Source organism: Magallana gigas, chromosome 1 (genome assembly GCF_963853765.1).
Source record: "Magallana gigas chromosome 1, xbMagGiga1.1, whole genome shotgun sequence".
Classification (NCBI taxonomy): Eukaryota; Metazoa; Mollusca; class Bivalvia; order Ostreida; family Ostreidae; genus Magallana; species Magallana gigas.
Genome location: NC_088853.1, coordinates 6,291,908 through 6,309,991, shown reverse-complemented (window position 1 = coordinate 6,309,991; position 18,084 = coordinate 6,291,908). Strand labels below are relative to the sequence as shown.

Genomic DNA, 18,084 nt, shown 5'->3' with positions numbered 1-18,084 from the left:
TATACAAAATGGAAACATATTATGTTAATCGTTGCATTTATGATGTATAAAAACAGAGGGTTTTTCGCAATAGATTGCCGTAGTCTATAAATGTCTATAGATATGTTCTGTTTCTGTTCTATTTTCACATGAGCTTATAATTTGATTATGTAATACTCTTCATTAATTTGGAGTAAATAAAGAATATCTTATCTTATGTGAAATTTAAGCTGCAAATAATAAAAACTTAAATTCATATTTCATACAGATTTACTTTTTAAATAGAAAATGTCTTAAATAAATGACTTATAAATTACGATAGCTTGAAGTATTGTCAGCTGATTTACTTATAACAATACGATATTTGATATTGGTTTCTTACCAATTCGCTATAAACCGTTAAAAGTGAAAGGAATCATGCCTACAACTTGCTGTAAACATGTTGGGAAAAATAAGATAAGGATTGCAAACACAAGCTCTCAAACTATACCATTTAAAAATGAAATAATATCATAAATCCCAATTATATCTAATACCCTTACTTTTATACACATTACAGTAATACATTTGTATTCATGTATCGATAATGTATTATGCTTTTAAGTGTATTGGCAGTTCGACAATGTGATAGTATAAGGCAAGCATATCTCTGTCATTTTATTATAGGTACAATTATTTCGAATATGAATTTCAACACAGAGTTCATACATATTAAAAAACTAAATACAAAAGTATGGACGTAATTAGGGGGTTTTTTTTAGTGTAAAAAAGCACATTGTTTGAATAAAACACACATAATACTGAACTTACTACAATCATTTAGGTCTAGAAAAAGATTTAATCATTTTATAACTATCACAATAAATCGAATATTTTAAGGATACAAACACTTTTTTTTATACTACAATCAAATAGCGTTTAAAGTTTCCTCAAAATTTGTTTGTTTTCAGGGTAGATAAGAAATGTGTACAACTTAAGTTATAAATATTTTTTGGAGCATATATCTTAGTAATCATATAATAACACAAATCGGCAAGCCAAACAAATGCGTGAATAATGAAGTATGGTTAAAATGACTAAACTAAAAAAAAAATAAAGAAACATGTAAAGAATCGCTCTTTTGTGTCATTAACCAACCCGACAGTTTCAACGACTAATTAATAAAACACTTTAGATCTATTGATTTCATTTGGCAGATTAAAAAAGAAGATTTGCAAAATGTGTGTATCTGTTTGAACAATTTCCTCATGTAAAAGGACGTAAATGCTGAGTGGATACAATCACCAAAACAAAAATCGTTGTGATATTTAGTCCCGCTGAATTAAAAAAAATTTCCCTCTTTCATTGTTAATGGTTGCTTCTTTTTCTTTCTATTTGTATCACACTTGATTGTATATACAGATAGATGATTTGTCTGCTCATTTTGTGATAATCATAGTCAAAGCTATTCTCAAATAAACATTATTTGGCGTATTCGTTGAATAAACATGACGATAATTTAAAAACAAACTATTATACTTTCATTTATGTCGCTTTTCTAAGTGAAAATCAGGTTCAAACGACAAAAACTTAAACCGAAAAGCGAACAAAGTTTCAAAAGAAAACTATATGGGCTACATAAATGAATAGTTGATTTTCGATTGTTATTGGGTTTAATTCTTTTTTAAATATATATTTTGTCCTTTACTAGTATATGTCTGATCCGATTTTTAAATGTCACATCTTTGACTGCTTAAAAAAGCAGATGCAAACTTGCTTATTGCTCATAGAATATACTCATGTCTTGAATTTACAGAAATAGTATGCTATTTAGCCTTTGTATGAAGATAAGAATAACATTTTCGAAAAAATAACCCTAAAGAAATAAGTACATTCTAAATTAGCCTTTCCTGAGTTAAATGAATTTTCATGCACATAATTTTCATTTAGTAAGCAAAATTACAACATTGTTTTTTTTTTCAATAACCTTCACATATTTATTTTGTATTACATTTTAGTTTATGCTGCATATTGACAAATACCATGGCATAAGTTTAATTATGTAATTGTCAGAGTTTGGTACGTTTTGTCCCCTTTAGATACACTGAGTTCTTGGTAATGAGAGCCGTCATCATTGGTTTCACTCTGATTTTGAGGGCGTTTACTTCTTTTTTTCCTATATTAAAAATCAACATATCAAAATACCATAATAATTAAGTTGAAAAAGTTATTCAATATAAAGTACAATTTCTACAAAAAAATGTCATTTTTTGCATTTAAAAAAGGCTGCATATAAGTGAAATAAAACATATTTTACCATAGCCTAATCAAAATGGCACTGATAACGAAAACGTTGATGGCAAGTGATATTGAGAAACCAACAATCCATGCCATGGAAGGTGGCACTGTCAGCTTTGGATCAACTTTCTGTAGATTAGCTGTGTCTTGAAAAAGAATTACAAACATGTAATTAAAGTTTTAATCGATAGCGACTAAACTGTTGCATGAATGTCATACCTTCATAACATTTTTTGTGATCCATACAACCATACAAACAACTTCCATTGAATCTGTCACATGTTCGGTTTACACAGAATTCACTGCATTGATATTGACAGTTCACTCCAAAAGACTGAAAACATTCTGAAATTAGATGTCATTGGATTTATAATCGATTCTCAAATAAATATAATTCAATTTTTCTTCAAAAAATGTAAATGTCTATGGTGTTAGAAAAATGTCGTTGATATATATAAAACAAGTGAAAAGCTGTCAATGTGACAGCAAACCGGGTTTTCTTTTATGTGAACTGTATCCATAATCTATGTCAACCCATATCCAGTGAAATGGAGTACCCTATATGCAACATTTTGCCAAAAAATGACTAAGTTCAAAAGCGGGTATTTTTTTCATCAATAATCAGAGATCAAAATCCTAGCAATATGCACACCTCTAATATATGTACAATTGATCTGCAACAGAACAATTTCCTATCTTGAGAACTGTAGGAGGAGTTATCCGTACAATGAGGGTACCCTATATGCAATATTTTGCCAAAAAATGACTAAGTTCAAAAGCGGGTATTTTTTTCATAAATTATCAGAAATCAAAATTCTAGCAATATGCACACCTCTAATATATTTACAATTGATTTGCAAAAGAACAACTTTCTATCTTGAGGACTTTAGGAGGAGTTATCCGTACAATGAGGGTACCCTTTATGCAATATTTTGCCAAAAAATGACTAAGTTTAAAAGCTGGTATTTTTTCGATAAATTATCAGAAATCAAAATCCTAGCAATATGCACACCTCTGATATATGTACAATTTATCTGCAAAAGAACAACTTCCTATCTTGAGAACTGTAGGAGATGTTATCCGTACAATGAGGGTACCCTATATGCAATATTTTGCCAAAAAATGACTAAGTTCAAAAGCGGGTATTTTTTTCATAAATTATCAGAAATCAAAATTCTAGCAATATGCACACCTCTAATATATGTACAATTGATCTGCAAAAGAACAACTTTCTATCTTGAGAACTGTAGGAGGAGTTATCCGTACAATGAGGGTACCCTTTATGCAATATTTTGCCAAAAAATGACTAAGTTTAAAAGCTGGTATTTTTTCGATAAATTATCAGAAATCAAAATCCTAGCAATATGCACACCTCTAATATATGTACAATTGATCTGCAAAAGAACAACTTTCTATCTTGAGAACTGTAGGAGGAGTTATCCGTACAATGAGGGTACCCTTTATGCAATATTTTGCCAAAAAATGACTAAGTTTAAAAGCTGGTATTTTTTCGATAAATTATCAGAAATCAAAATCCTAGCAATATGCACACTTCTGATATACAATTTATCTGCAAAAGAACAACTTCCTATCTTGAGAACTGTAGGAGATGTTATCCGTACAATGAGGGTACCCTATATGCAGTATTTTGCCAAAAAATGACTAAGTTCAAAAGCTGGAATTTTTTTCGATAAATTATCAGAAATCAAAATCCTAGCAATATGCACACCTCTAATATAAGTACAATTAATTTGCAAAAGAACAACTTCCTATCTTGAAAACTGTAGGAGGAGTTATCCGTACAATGATGGTACCCTTTATGCAGTATTTTGCCAAAAAATGACTAAGTTCAAAGGCTGGTATTTTTTAGATAAATAATCAGAAATCCAAAATCCTAGCAATATGCACACCTCTAATATAAGTACAATTAATTTGCAAAAGAACAACTTCCTATCTTGAAAACTGTAGGAGGAGTTATCCGTACAATGAGGGTACCCTATATGCAATATTTTGCCAAAAAATGACTAAGTTCAAAGGCTGGTATTTTTTAGATAAATAATCAGAAATCAAAATCCTAGCAATATGCAAACCTCTGATATATGTACAATTGATCTGCAAAAGAACAACTTCCTATCTTGAAAACTGTAGGAGGAGTTATCAGTACAATGAAGGTACTCTTTTGCCAGCCGCCCGCCCGCCATTTTCACCATTTTGATAACCGGATATTTCCGTTGGAAAACCCGGTTAAAAACCTTACTTCCAATCAATCGCTTAAATGTGAAAATGTTTAAAAGCTATCAATTACTACGTAAATTATCTTTGTAGAACATTTACATTTCAAATAATATATAAAACATCAATGACTGTACATGTAGCCGGAAGAAAATTAACTGTGTCATTTAGTCAACTACATTTGTAGACCATTTTTTTTAGTTGTCACCCACATATGTTAAACCATTATATAATTAAATTAAAACGTGCCCTGTTTCGTCTTATTTGATTCAATCAAATTGCACCGACATAAAAACATACCAGATATATTTTTATTCTTAAAATCTAACCGGGACAAAAAATATACCGCCAAAAAATTTGGGGAATTTGAAAAGAAAATCACCTTCATTACATCTTGGGCCCGTCCATCCTGCCTTACAAGTACACAGTCCGTCTGTGTGTCGACATGTCAGACAGGTAAAGGGACAAACATAAGAACAGTGTCTGCCGTAATAGCCGTCTCTGCAAACTGTAAGAGGAGGTTACCTAATTTTTTTTAACTTTATTACTTTTTTTTTAAATAAATGCAAAATGATTTGAAAATTCATAAAACATAGCAAATCATGTTCACATCTTACATATGTTACAGCGTACTCCAGTATACCCGTCCTGACAACCATTAGAACACTCTCCACTGACATGGTCACATGGTTCTTCTCTCATACAATGTCCACTACATATGCCTCTGCATTCCACTCCATAATATCCATGTGGACAAGCTAAAACAAAACCATATGTTATAAAGTGAGAGTTATTTAATGCAAAATATCATTGTTAAAATGAAATATTTATCAACGTCTAGCACACATAAACGTAAAAAGTCTTATCGACAAGAGTCTAAAACTGTTTTCTTGCAAAACGGTATCATCTGTATGCTCCAAAATATTAAGCTGGTTGAAGATAACGTGCCTTTGCTACAATAGCTATTAGTGTATCCTGCGTTGCAACCTCTGTCACAATGACCAGTCTGTTTGTTACACGAGGAATCTCCCAAACAGTGACTACTACAGTTGTTGACACAGTCGTATCCATAAGTCCTATCAATGCACTCTATACAAATGTACATAAATAAATGAAATGGTTAAAGACATCAGTTACATCTAACTATTAAATATATTCTCGTTAACCATGATATATGTATATTCCCATTTTGCTTGAATTGTGATAATCATTCATATTTAAGTAAAACAAACTGAGCCCACGCATTTACCAAGTAAAAATATCTCAAGTTTTATTTATTTATTCATTTATTTTTTATTTATTTTTGGGGTTTTAAAATAAAACTTAAACCTGATAATATATTATCCACACCCATGATATTATGATTATTATGCTCGATTATAACAGTGAGGGACATATATGATTCTGACATTATGTGAAAATTATTCAATCAAAAGTACCAACATTGTTTAAAATAATACAAAAAGTTCCCTAATGCATTTAACATATAACATGTCTATATTAAAGCTTAAAATTTCAATAATGCTCAAGCACATTGTTCAATTAGTCAAATAATATGGTTTGCTTTAAAACTGGCAGTATTTAACAAAGACAAAATAAATTACTGCTTATATTCGTTAACATATTATCCGTATTTATAACTAAAATTTATGCCGTTTTTAAACTAAAAGAAGCTTCTTCTCAGGAGTGAAAAGAATTAAAAATAAACAAGCCATAAAACATGATATATATTACAATAAATAGTTTAACCCCCCCCCCCTCCCCTCCCCAATACATTGAAATAACACTGGCATATCATTTTTATATTTTTAAAATAACCAATAGATTGTTACAGTTGCATATTCAATATTAACACTAATATAAAATAAACAAAGATACATTTAAACTCTAGAGTCTCCAAAACGTTATGATATTCTAGTGTAATTAAAATGTGTTGCCTTTGTCACAAAATAACCCTGTCCACCCAGCATCACATCCTCTGTCACACCGACCAGTCACGTGATTACAAGTCGTCCCATCTCTACAATGTCCTACACAATGGTGACTACAGTTTGCACCATACCATCCTTCTCTACATTCTTATTATAAATGAAAGTTATATAAGGCAGTTTAAATTTAAGTTATGTTATGATACAATTGAGAGCACAATAAAGAACCTTAAAAATCAACGAAAATCGTGGGTCAATTTAAAAAAAAAATTAACATTGGAAATAAAATAAAATCAAACAAAGTAACTTTTCATGATAAAAACAGCCTTACTTATAAAGCACCTAGTTCCCATCCATCCAGGTTGACAACCATAACATGTCCCATTCTGTATATGACACACGTTGTGCTTACAGTTTGTGGGGCAAGGTGTGTCACACTTAACGCCATACACTCCAGATTTGTTACAACCTTTTTACCATTATAAAATAACACTGATTGTAGTCAAATTTAAGATTATTTTTCTTTTCTATTCATACGGTTAAGTATTTTTGGTTTCCTTTGCCTTTCTCTTTTGATATAAATTTAAATAATTTAACGGGAAGTTGACCACTTTTTAAAAAACAATGGTATCAGTTTTATCAATGTCTTCTTTCATTTGGAATGGTTATTGACACAAATGCGGGAAGATAAAAATTACTGTAACAAATGACATACTCGAACAATATTTTAGTTTAATCTTACCATGTACAATGACTTCACACAGCTCTGTGAAAACAAAGCCAATTTCATAGCCTTCTGGGTAGACATTTCCATCCAGTCGTTCATTGTAAAAGATGACATAGCGTCCGTACTCTGTACACAAGGATGTAAAATTCAGGGGCGGTAACTGAGGTCCGTCCTTGTAACACAGAATGGAATCCTTTATTTCACCGTTGTTTGATACATACAGGGAAAATCCGGCGAATCGACCCCGCTGTCGCTTTTCTAGAAATACAATTTAGTTTAACACTAAATAGAAAATTACAAAACTTTACTTTATTGAAAGCAAATTATATATTTCATTAGTTTTATAACCATGACCAATGTAAGAATTTTTTGAGTTTTAGTCTACAAAAGTATATAATGTTAAAGATTTAGATAATTTTTTTTATCTCTAACGGATTGTTGGAGTGAACTATTTTGTTTTAGTTGTAAACTTGTAATGTTTCAATAATTAATTTTTTGAGAAGATACTCAAAAGAGTGCAACACTAACAATTTTTTATATAAATTTTTGGAACTTCCCAAAGCGTTCCCTGTGTATCCACCCATGTACAGTTCTTAAAAAATGACCAAAAGGGAAAAGTAACCCATATTTTATTATCATCTTTTCATCAAAATAATGTATGCCCAGTTTCTAACTTAAAAATTCCTTTGTGTTAGACCAAGCGATGAGCGTTCACTAGATGTACATGGCGATACATATCCGCCTATCAGATTTCAGTTCAACGCAATCACACATTTTCCGCTAACAAACTGCATTTTTAAAAGAATTTATGGTGAAACGAGTCACACCCTAAAGTAGGTATTGCGTGACAAATTCATTTACTAAGGCTATGGCAATCAAGCGCAGTCCCGAATTATATCTCAACAAATAATTTAATTTTGATTGTAACGCCTCATTTGATTGGCTAAACAAATTCATATATATCGTATAACATAACTTGCCTACGTCACAATAAGACGCGCGTGTGAAACGTATTAATCCGCTTGACGTTACGTTTAAATTTTGTAAAAATTTACATATTTTAACTCAGTAATGGGCCTTATTGTCGAATTTTAATAGTAAAAAATTAAATTATAAGGAATAAATTTAATTTCTACCTATGTTATACGAGTATAACATAACTTGGAACAGTTTACGCTTTTTCGAAGCGGTTTATAAAGCGTAAACTGCCCCAAGTTATGTTATATCGTATAACATAGGTAGAAATTAAATCATTCCTTAAATATATTGTAAGCGTTATTTTTCTAGTTATTTATTAATTCCTTATAGCATTTTTTCAAGATCGTGAGAACTCCAATTATTTACCAGGCTCGTAGATAGCCAGCTTCGAATTTGACTACAAACGTACGTTTGAATAATGTATGCTTTCATTCAACTTGGATTGGCCATCGGGAAATGAGAAAGGAAGAGGTTATCACTTGTACTGAGAAAAAAAATAGCGAAATATCCATCTTCCGCATGCTAGATTATTGTATAATTTGTATTGTATAATTAATTCGCAATAATTCAAAGACTCTGCAATGTATCAATCAGTTATATTGCGTCATATGTGTATATATGTTGTGAAAATTAAACACTCAATTAAAAAAAAACCCTCAAAAAGTTATTTACCGTAACTGTCGTAGGTTTTAAACAGGATGTCAATGCTATAAATGTTGTGAATTCCACCAAGATCCACCTTCCACTACATCTTCTTGTAATAAGAATGGCGTCCTATTAAGTCAGTCCTCATACACGTTGATGAATTTCTATCGACGGCATTACGTGCGATATATAACGTATTAGAACTCGGTATATCGGTGATTGGGTAGCGAGTTTATTATAAGATAAATCATCTGTAATATAATGTATATACAGAAACAGTTGAAAATTGTCACCTATTACATTGAATATATTAACTTTTAAAACAAAAAGTTTAGATTCCCCAAAATCGATAACAAAATTTACGTACGTAATAAAGTTTTGATGGTACATAAACGTATTTGTCTACCCATATTGATAAAGGAATCTATTATCTACTCCAATATGCGAACTTGGTGGTGTAATATAACAAAACAGAATCACACAAACAAATTGTGAATACTATGATACTGAACATATGCTGCTGCCGGAGGGAAATAGCTAATCATGTTTAAAAGCAAGATTATTCATGAAAAGATTTATAGGAAACACAGTGACATTACGGTTTACAGATAAATTAATATAAAATATTAATTCCCTTACACTATCCACGCCTAAATGTCACATGTATGTTTAGAACATTTAATCCAACAGACATACCTATAATAGATGAAGAGTTCACTAATAAACGTCCATTTTTCTAATTGTTTTAATAAACAACTACAGATTGTAAACATTTTAGATTAATTTGAATTTGACAACATATATATATATATATATAGTTTCTTTTTGGTAAGGTTTGTATTAATAGAAATACTCTGAAATACATAAGAATTTGTAATTGTTTACAAATATAAAGTTACATACCATATGCGAGTATTACAGGTAACCCTGCCAGATATATAAGTAGGCAAGTGTTGTAGTCCATAGTCAAAAAATCAATAAAACAAGGTTAGGTTACTATATGTATAATGTAGAAGGAAGATATAAATGTATTTTTATACATAAATATGGAGGACCAAACATTAACACATGCACGATATCTTTTAAGTTTACTTAAAACACTATTTAAAAAGCTCATGAACGCATTGTCCTTCCTAAACGAATGTCCATTTATAGCAAATTAGTGAATAAATTCATATTTCACTATCACAATCAGTACATCTTTAATTGTAGAATGTGTGTCTGATTAAAAATTTGTTTCAAAGAACTTCCTTTTAAGAAAAAAACTGTTAATGTCAGTTAATGTTTAAAGAAGTGAGATTGAGAGTAAAACTCCAACATGAAAAGAAAACGTGTTAGAAGGTTAAAGGAAATGCATAAAACGGTTTGTGGTTTGTTTATTTAATGATAAGGTTTGTTTTGTATATTTAAAGTGGTAATCAGGGTTTTAACAAAGAACATCAATTACAATGTGTTATGATTATAATTTTGATATATCTATAATTATAGTACTGTTCAACAAGATGCCCTCTCTCTCTCTCTCTGTGAATGTTCAAAGTTGCCTTTTGGCAACCCTTCAGATATAGCTCGGTTAATTGAATAGTAAATGAAAGGTCTAGAAAGAGGTGTGCCGTTCACTCACCTTTATTTTACCTTTTAGTCAAACTTCAGTTTAACAAATGACAGCCCTTAATGGTACAGTAAAACTCATTTATTATGAACACAGATTTTAAAGTCCCTGGTAGATTTCTGAACAAATCTTTGAAAATTTTACGGTTATAACAAATTCGGATATAACTAATTAACGGATATAGCGAACCGATTTTTTGTCCCGTAGAGGTGAATAGTAACGAAATTTCACACTTTAAATAACGAATTTCTTTACAGATTAAAAAGAAAATATACTTGCATTCAACATAATAGTTTGAATAAATTTATTTTCATTTAAATTCTTTCAATTCAAAATCTGATCTTTAAAGGTATGAAAGTAATGTATTTTTTTAAGCCTCAGTTAACAAACATTTTAGTCTGGTGAAAGAAAAAAAATGTATATACATGTAATGAATTCGCTATAGTTATTAATACGAATTAGTTATACGGATATAACGAATTACGGATATAACGAAGTTAATGCATTGGTCCCTATGAATTCGCTATAACTGTTTTACTGCACAGTAAGGAAATGGTTAAAACCTTTATGGTATTTGCAGTTAAAATCATTACTTAAAATCATTTTACATCTATTGATTTTACGAAACATGAAGACAAAAGCACTTGTATGAAAGCATAAATATCTGTGGGTATAATTTCTTTGTGTAATAGGAAGTTTTATGTTTAGTAGATAAAATTAACAAAACGAAATCAACCTGACGATTACTAGCAATGCTAAAGATTAAATATCATTTTATTTCCCCTTTCTTTGATAAGATCTGTTTTCATTTGTGTCTAAAAACAAAAATATTAATAGGTTGTTGATTTGTATTTGTACAATTGTTTCCGTATGGAAACCCCCTCACATTTCAAATGGTCTGTTCGCAGGACAAGGTAAAGGGCAAACTAGTGGATATCGGATCAATTATCTTTTATTACTACTTTATTTATAAATGGTATGCGGTTTATTTTATTTTGGTTCCTAACGCAAGAAATCTAATTAGTCGATGACTTTGTTTCATCTGTTGAGTTTAAATTAACACAACAGGAACATTCATCAAAACAAGAGATATTTGTAAAACAAATATGCCCCCCCCCCCGCTCCCTTGGAAACATCTGCGAAGAAAATGAACGGACACTACAAATAATTAAGATTTTTCTAAGCCCAAGGCACATAACTCTGTCACAAAATGTCCAAAAATGTTCGAACATAACCAAAATTGTACTTGACCTAGACTTTTTCATGATAAACCTGTATACCAAATTTCATTTCAATATGAGTATCCTCTGCGAAGAAATTGAACGGAAACTGTTGGCACCGACCGACACACAGCAGCAAAGCAATATGCTCTCCCTTCTTCGGAAGGGGTCATGAAAATGGCTAATAAAACCATTTATTGGTGTAGAAACAAGTGCAGTGTTTTAATGTATTATTATCAGACTCTTTTTGGAAACCAGGGTGAGAGCACTGGTCCCATCAATGTAGGGTCTGCTTGTGGTGGTGTATAGATAGACACGAACGACAGATAATGCAAACCAGAATGAGCCAAAAAGACTACTGAAATAAGTCATCAACACGTGATAGCAACACCGGATAGGACTAAGGTCCACTATGACTAAATTAGATCACGATACTCAACAAATACATGTACTACTATATGGTCACATGTTGTCTTTTAAAAGGTTATTTTACATTGGCGCTTGGTCAGAGTGGACCAGTTGAAATATTAAAAGCATCGAAGCAAATACGTCTGTCATTCAGGTTAGTTTAGATTTTTTGGGGTGCTTGAGATCCACGTGTAGGAGTTGGCAATGTAAGCATTGGTTTTTTTTTCAACGGTATAATTATTGCTAAAATCAGTCACAACGGCACACACAGTTTCTGATATCCGACTTCATGCAAGATAATGCAATCCAATGGACGGAATGATTTATCCATTGCATAAATAGGGCCGTGATTCAGCGTGTTTGGTTGTCATATGCCTTTTAACATTACACCTAAGCATATGGTATGTTATGACATAACTTTTTATACTTGAGTCCTTCTTTAAGAGCAGTACTTCGTACTTTGCGGTGCCAGCAATTTCCTTTTACATATATGTGAGCAGATGTTGTAAGTTACTGAAAATATGAATTATAAGCACTGTAAAAGCTTCATTTAAGTAAATGTCTTTTTAATCAAATTCCATTTTGTGGAAACACGCATTTTTTATTTCATCAAATATCATTTTTAATTTTTCATATTTAATGAACTGATCATTTCACTCCTAAAGCTTTATGAAAGAAAGTAAAAATACATGTGTGTATATTTGATCATATATTGATCAAAAGATCGAATATTTTTAAATACGGGGCGACTGGCACCTTCCTTTTATTTTTGCTAGCGTTAATTTTGCTAAAACTAATAGGGGTTGAATAAGCCCCTTCGGAATGCGCATGCCTGCAGGATTAAAACAATCAACACTACGACATACATGTAAAACGTAATTATTAAATTAATATCGAATTTGAAGGCCAAGTAATATTCGGGGGAATTTGGAGTTGTTTGACACAGAGGAATTACGACGCAAGTTACAACAAATATAATGAAGGTGGCCATTCCCTCCAGAGTTTGTAAGCTGTACATTTGATTATGCATAAAATGACAACTTATATTTCTAGACAAGAAAGCGGTTGTTCCAAAACGAGATATGACCAACTAAATGTTGCAGGTCTTAAAACTGAAAATAACTACATAAAACAAAAGTGTATTTTCTGATGTTTAATAAAGAATCAAAGATTTTAACTATTCACAAATGATCTATTCTAAGTTGATAAAACCATATTAAAATGAAAATAAATCAATGTTGAAAATAATAAAATGCACCTGAATTTTTTTCAAAGTGTGTGTGTGTTGGAATGTATGGCAACACATCTGTTACTGTTATCACACAAAATATTGTTAATTAACATTAACATATTAAACACTTAAATGTACACAAAAACCTTGGAAAAAATATCACTATTTCATAACATTATTAAATCCAAATAGCTGTATAATACAAATTATGCATGATTTATTTTACGAATAGTGTTGTTTTTACATTCTCAAGAAGTTCGACAATTATGAAAATGTGTTTAATTTCAAAGATGTATAAAATATGTTTTCTAGTTCGTGTATGTGTTTTTTAAAGTTTTAAAGACAAGCATTGTTTATTTTAACAAAGGTCTAGCACATCGAATGGCTTTTAGAAATATGAAACACTTAAGTACACACAATTGTAACAAGAGGCCCATGGGGCCACATCGCTCACCTGAGCAACAATGGGCGTTCAAAAGATATTGTGCCATATGGCCCTCGGTAGAATAAAAAAAAATATTGTAAAGTATTCGAATTTTACACTTATTTTTGCATACACGTAATCTTTGACATTGTACCTTCATGAAATACTGTTTTTACACAGAATAAGAATATTTGGTAGCGGTACACTGTTATATAACTTCTAATTCCCTGTATTTTCGTTCTGCCCCCTCCCCCACTTAATAAAGCGATCAAAAATATATGAGAGCATATATGTACATTTTCTTCCTCAACTACTTACTAGTTAATGTATTTTTTAAAAAATATAATAGTTATTGTATTTTATCAAAAAAATCCTACATGTATATATGTGAAGAAGAAAATTGCACCTCAATGCGCTCAATTTCTCAAATTAAAATATTCAACAATTTATTTGTCTTCTCCAATAAAATTAAATGACTGTTGTTCACTTCGCGTAAACTCGTAACTTTTATAACTTTACTCACACTTGATTGATGAATACACTGGAATGAAAAATGTTGTTACGTGACATCTTAAAAGAGCTATAAAAATCAATGTTACCGTATTGACAGGCACATCACTCTAATTTACTATGGCCAACCCATTTTTTTCATTTTTATTCAAAAATAACAAATGGTTACAAACCAGGATAATTTTCCGCTGTAATATTTTTTTAGGAATCTAAGGAATAGCGATAATTCTTTTATCCCCGCAACAGAAATGTGTCAGAACTATGGAAACTGTTTTCACGATGTCGTTTTTATTTACTCACATTTCACATTATTCATTGTTAAAGAGGGGGCCCCAGAGAGTAGTTATATAAAGCATATCATTCTTTAATTTTTTGTGTACAAGTATTTAACACATTCTAATTCATATAGAATTTCTAATGATCAACCAAAATTTCAGCGTCAATCGTACAATTATAAGCAAGATGAGCTCAAATTTTGCTAGGTTTGAGTCATATGTTGTTCACATGAGTTTATTACATTCAGCTTAAGATTTTTAACTTGGTATTTCCTATTCGGCATTTAAAATGGAAAAAAATGAATAGCCTCAGATCTGTGTACAAACATAGAATTGTGAGCAAATCTCTGTATCTTGCTTATAATTTGAAGCTTAACACTCAAATATGGTAAGTAAATAGAAATTGTAAACAATTAAACGCAAGAAACATGCACTATAACAAATAAAGAACACAATTTATTTTTCAAAATGAATCATATACATGTATATACCTACATATTTCCGTCAGCGATATTAAACTCTATTTAAACTGAATAAACTCGAGAAAATGTCGAGCATCTCAACAAAACATATTGCATTATTCTACCATTACGCAAAAGATGATACCGTATTACCGATAGCCTGAATGAATTGCATTTTAGTTCTTTCTTAATACATCAGATATTGCTTAACTTGCGCAGGTAAACAGTAAACTGTTTGATTTACCGAAGTCTGTTTGATTTGATACGTAAAAATCAGGAAATACAAGCGACAGTTCCCAGGTTAACGCAAAGGATAAATGAAAACGAAACGAAAATCACAACAAGCTAACACCACCGTCATATGTGAAAACTGTCAACGCATTGAAATATTTAGCCTCAATTTACACAAAATCGGCACCAATATGTTTTGCATGTTTCAAAGATTCCCTTCGTACATGAACTGTTGCACAACAAACAAATTCATCATTGTCATATCGACCCGTTTTTCATATAGTGTCATGGCTGCTTTAAACAAAGAACCTCGTTTTAGAATTATGGAATACGAGTCATGGTAAAATGGGTAAGCAATTTTAAGCAAACGGGCCGGGGCAAAATAAAAGCCGGGTCAGATCGGCAATCGTCAATTCCAATTACGCATTATTTTGCAGCAATATTTATAGCGAATATAAATATACTGGTCAGTAAATATCTTGATATTTTAATGAGATTGGCAGATTAATAACTGTCAATCTTTTGTTTTGCCCTGGCCCGGTCATGCCTACCCATTTTACCACGACTCATGGATGATATAAATTGCTTGAAACACGCCTTTCCTTTATTATTATTTTCGTCATAGCTCAGAATTGAAACAGAGTTAGCCCATAATATTTGCAATTTATATTTTCCTTTCCATAAGGATTATTCATGCAAAATTACCTTGAATTTGCCTCAGTAGTTGAGAAGATTTTTTAAATGCACCCCCCTATTTTTCTTTTTACAGTTTTGAGGTTTTCTCCGCTTTCTATGAAAAATGTTCTTTCATTTCTGCAATTAATATTCATTTTTCCATAAGAATGCTTTGAGCCAAATTTGGTTGAATTTGGTTAAGTGGTTTTAGAAAAGTAGTTCAAAATGTGAAAAGTTTACAGACAGACAGACATACGGACGAACGACGGACAAAATGTGATCGGAATAGCTCACTTGAGCTTTCAGCTCAGGTGAGCTAAAAACTGAAAAAAGTCTCATGAGCACACATTAGTAACCTGAGCAACAGTAGTCAAAATCAAATAAACTTTACGGACTAAGATACGGAATATGTGAATTAAGTAGTTGAATATATATCTTGTAATAAATTTATTACTATGTGAAAACAAGAGGTCAATTGGCCTTAACGGTCACCTGAGTAGCATATAACCCATACACAAACCCATACACAAACTTGTCGAGGAGTCTCATATATGCATCTAATCAATAAGGTTTCATACTGGAGTAGAAAAATTATAAATTTAGATGGTAATGATGACCACCTCCCTGCCTGAAATATTTCAAAAAGAACTGTGAAACCTATAATGTTTGCGAAAAACTTAAAGATCTGGTCTACAAAATCATGAATTCAGTTTTCCTCTCAGGTGTAATGGAGTAAACAAGATCATTTTTAACATTATAAGCATGCACACTTATACATCCAATTTGGCCCTGCCCTAGAGTCATTACCCATCCTTGAGAGGACATGGAAATTAAAATTTCAGTTGAGGACTTCCTGGTAAACATAATTATTAGTCAGTTTTTTATACAGATGTGTGAGAATAGAGAAGACAATTTTTACAAATTATATGCATTAACACTATATTGCCGCCCCCCCCCCCTCTCATGTCCTGAACCCCTGACCCAGTGGCTATGAATTTTTTTACAATTTAGGTAGAGGAGTTAGTGGACATCATAACCATCTATTCAGTTTTTTGCCCATATGTGTGGAAGTAGAGAAGAAGATTTTTTAAAGATTTCATACATTTTTAGGTCACCTGAGTCACTCAGATGACCTATTGCAATTGGTCTTCGTCAGTCGTGTGTTAACAATTTTACATTTTTAACTTCTTCTTGAAAACTACCAAGCCAATCGTTACCATTTTTGGTGTGAAGCATCTCTATGGTAAGAAGAATTTAAATTGTGAAATTTATGGCTCTACAGCCCCTGGGGAACCACGGGCGGGGCCAAATATGCAAAAAGCCAATTTTCAAAAATATTCTTCTCTACTCCCACGCATGTGAGGAAAAAATTGAATGCCTGGATATGATGTCCATGATACACTCTACCAAAATTGGGTCAGGAGTTCAGGCTATAGGGTGGGGTCGATATGGCTATATTGTAAAAATGTATTAAATCGTCTTCTCTACTTACATATATATTTCTTAAAAACTGAAGGCATTGTTATGATGTCCATGAGGCCCTCTACTAAAATAGTGAAATTTATGGCCCCTTAGTCAGGGGTTCTGGCTCTAGGGTGGGGCCAATATGGCCATATAGTAAAAATGTATTAAATCTTAGAAAATCCTCTTCTCTACTACCATATATATTTTTTAAAAACTAAATGCATGATTATGATGTCCATGAAGCCCACAACCTAAATTGTAAAATCCATGACCCCTTGGTCAGGGTTCAGGCCTTAGGGTGGGGCCAATATGGCCATAAAGTAAAAATGTATTAAATCTTAGAATATCTTCTTCTCTACTCTCATATATATTTGTTAAAAACTAAATGCATGATTATGATGTCCATGAGGCCCTCTATCAAAATTGTGAAATTCATGACCCCTGGGTCAGGGGTTCAAGCTCTAGGGCGGGGCCAATATGGCCAAAAAGTATTAATATATATATTTGTTAAAAACTAAATGCATGGTTATGACGTCCATGAAGCCCTCTACCTTAATTGTGAAATTCATGACCCCTTTGTTAGGTGTTCAGGCTCTAGGGTGAGGCCAAAATGGCCATATAGTAAAAATGTTTTAAATCTTAAAAAATCTTCTTCTCTACTCCCACACATGTGGGCAAAAAACTGAATACATGGTTTTGATATCCACAATCTACTTTACCTAAATTGTGAAATTAATGGCCCCTGAATCAGGGGTTCAGGACATGAGGGGGTGGGGGGCAATATAGTGTTAATGCATATAATGTTTAAAA

At 31.7% G+C, this 18,084-nt stretch overlaps 1 protein-coding gene and 1 long non-coding RNA gene across 2 annotated transcripts; both read right to left on the bottom strand.

The window, feature by feature from the left end:
• Positions 1-1,128: 1,128 nt before the first annotated feature.
• On the bottom strand, positions 1,129-6,012 carry LOC105344844 (scavenger receptor class F member 2). The gene is made up of 6 exons (XM_066077117.1): positions 5,437-6,012; positions 5,106-5,246; positions 4,871-4,996; positions 2,476-2,601; positions 2,276-2,402; positions 1,129-2,134 (listed from the first exon to the last, which is right to left on the bottom strand). The coding sequence occupies exons 1-6, from the start codon at positions 5,591-5,593 to the stop codon at positions 2,017-2,019; spliced, it is 795 nt and encodes a 264-aa protein (XP_065933189.1). The 5' UTR covers positions 5,594-6,012; the 3' UTR covers positions 1,129-2,016.
• A 356-nt stretch (positions 6,013-6,368) lies between these two features.
• Positions 6,369-9,728, bottom strand: LOC136273113 (uncharacterized). The gene is made up of 5 exons (XR_010711294.1): positions 9,670-9,728; positions 8,794-9,017; positions 7,159-7,401; positions 6,748-6,885; positions 6,369-6,566 (listed from the first exon to the last, which is right to left on the bottom strand). It is a non-coding gene; the product is annotated as an uncharacterized lncRNA (long non-coding RNA).
• Positions 9,729-18,084: the final 8,356 nt, after the last annotated feature.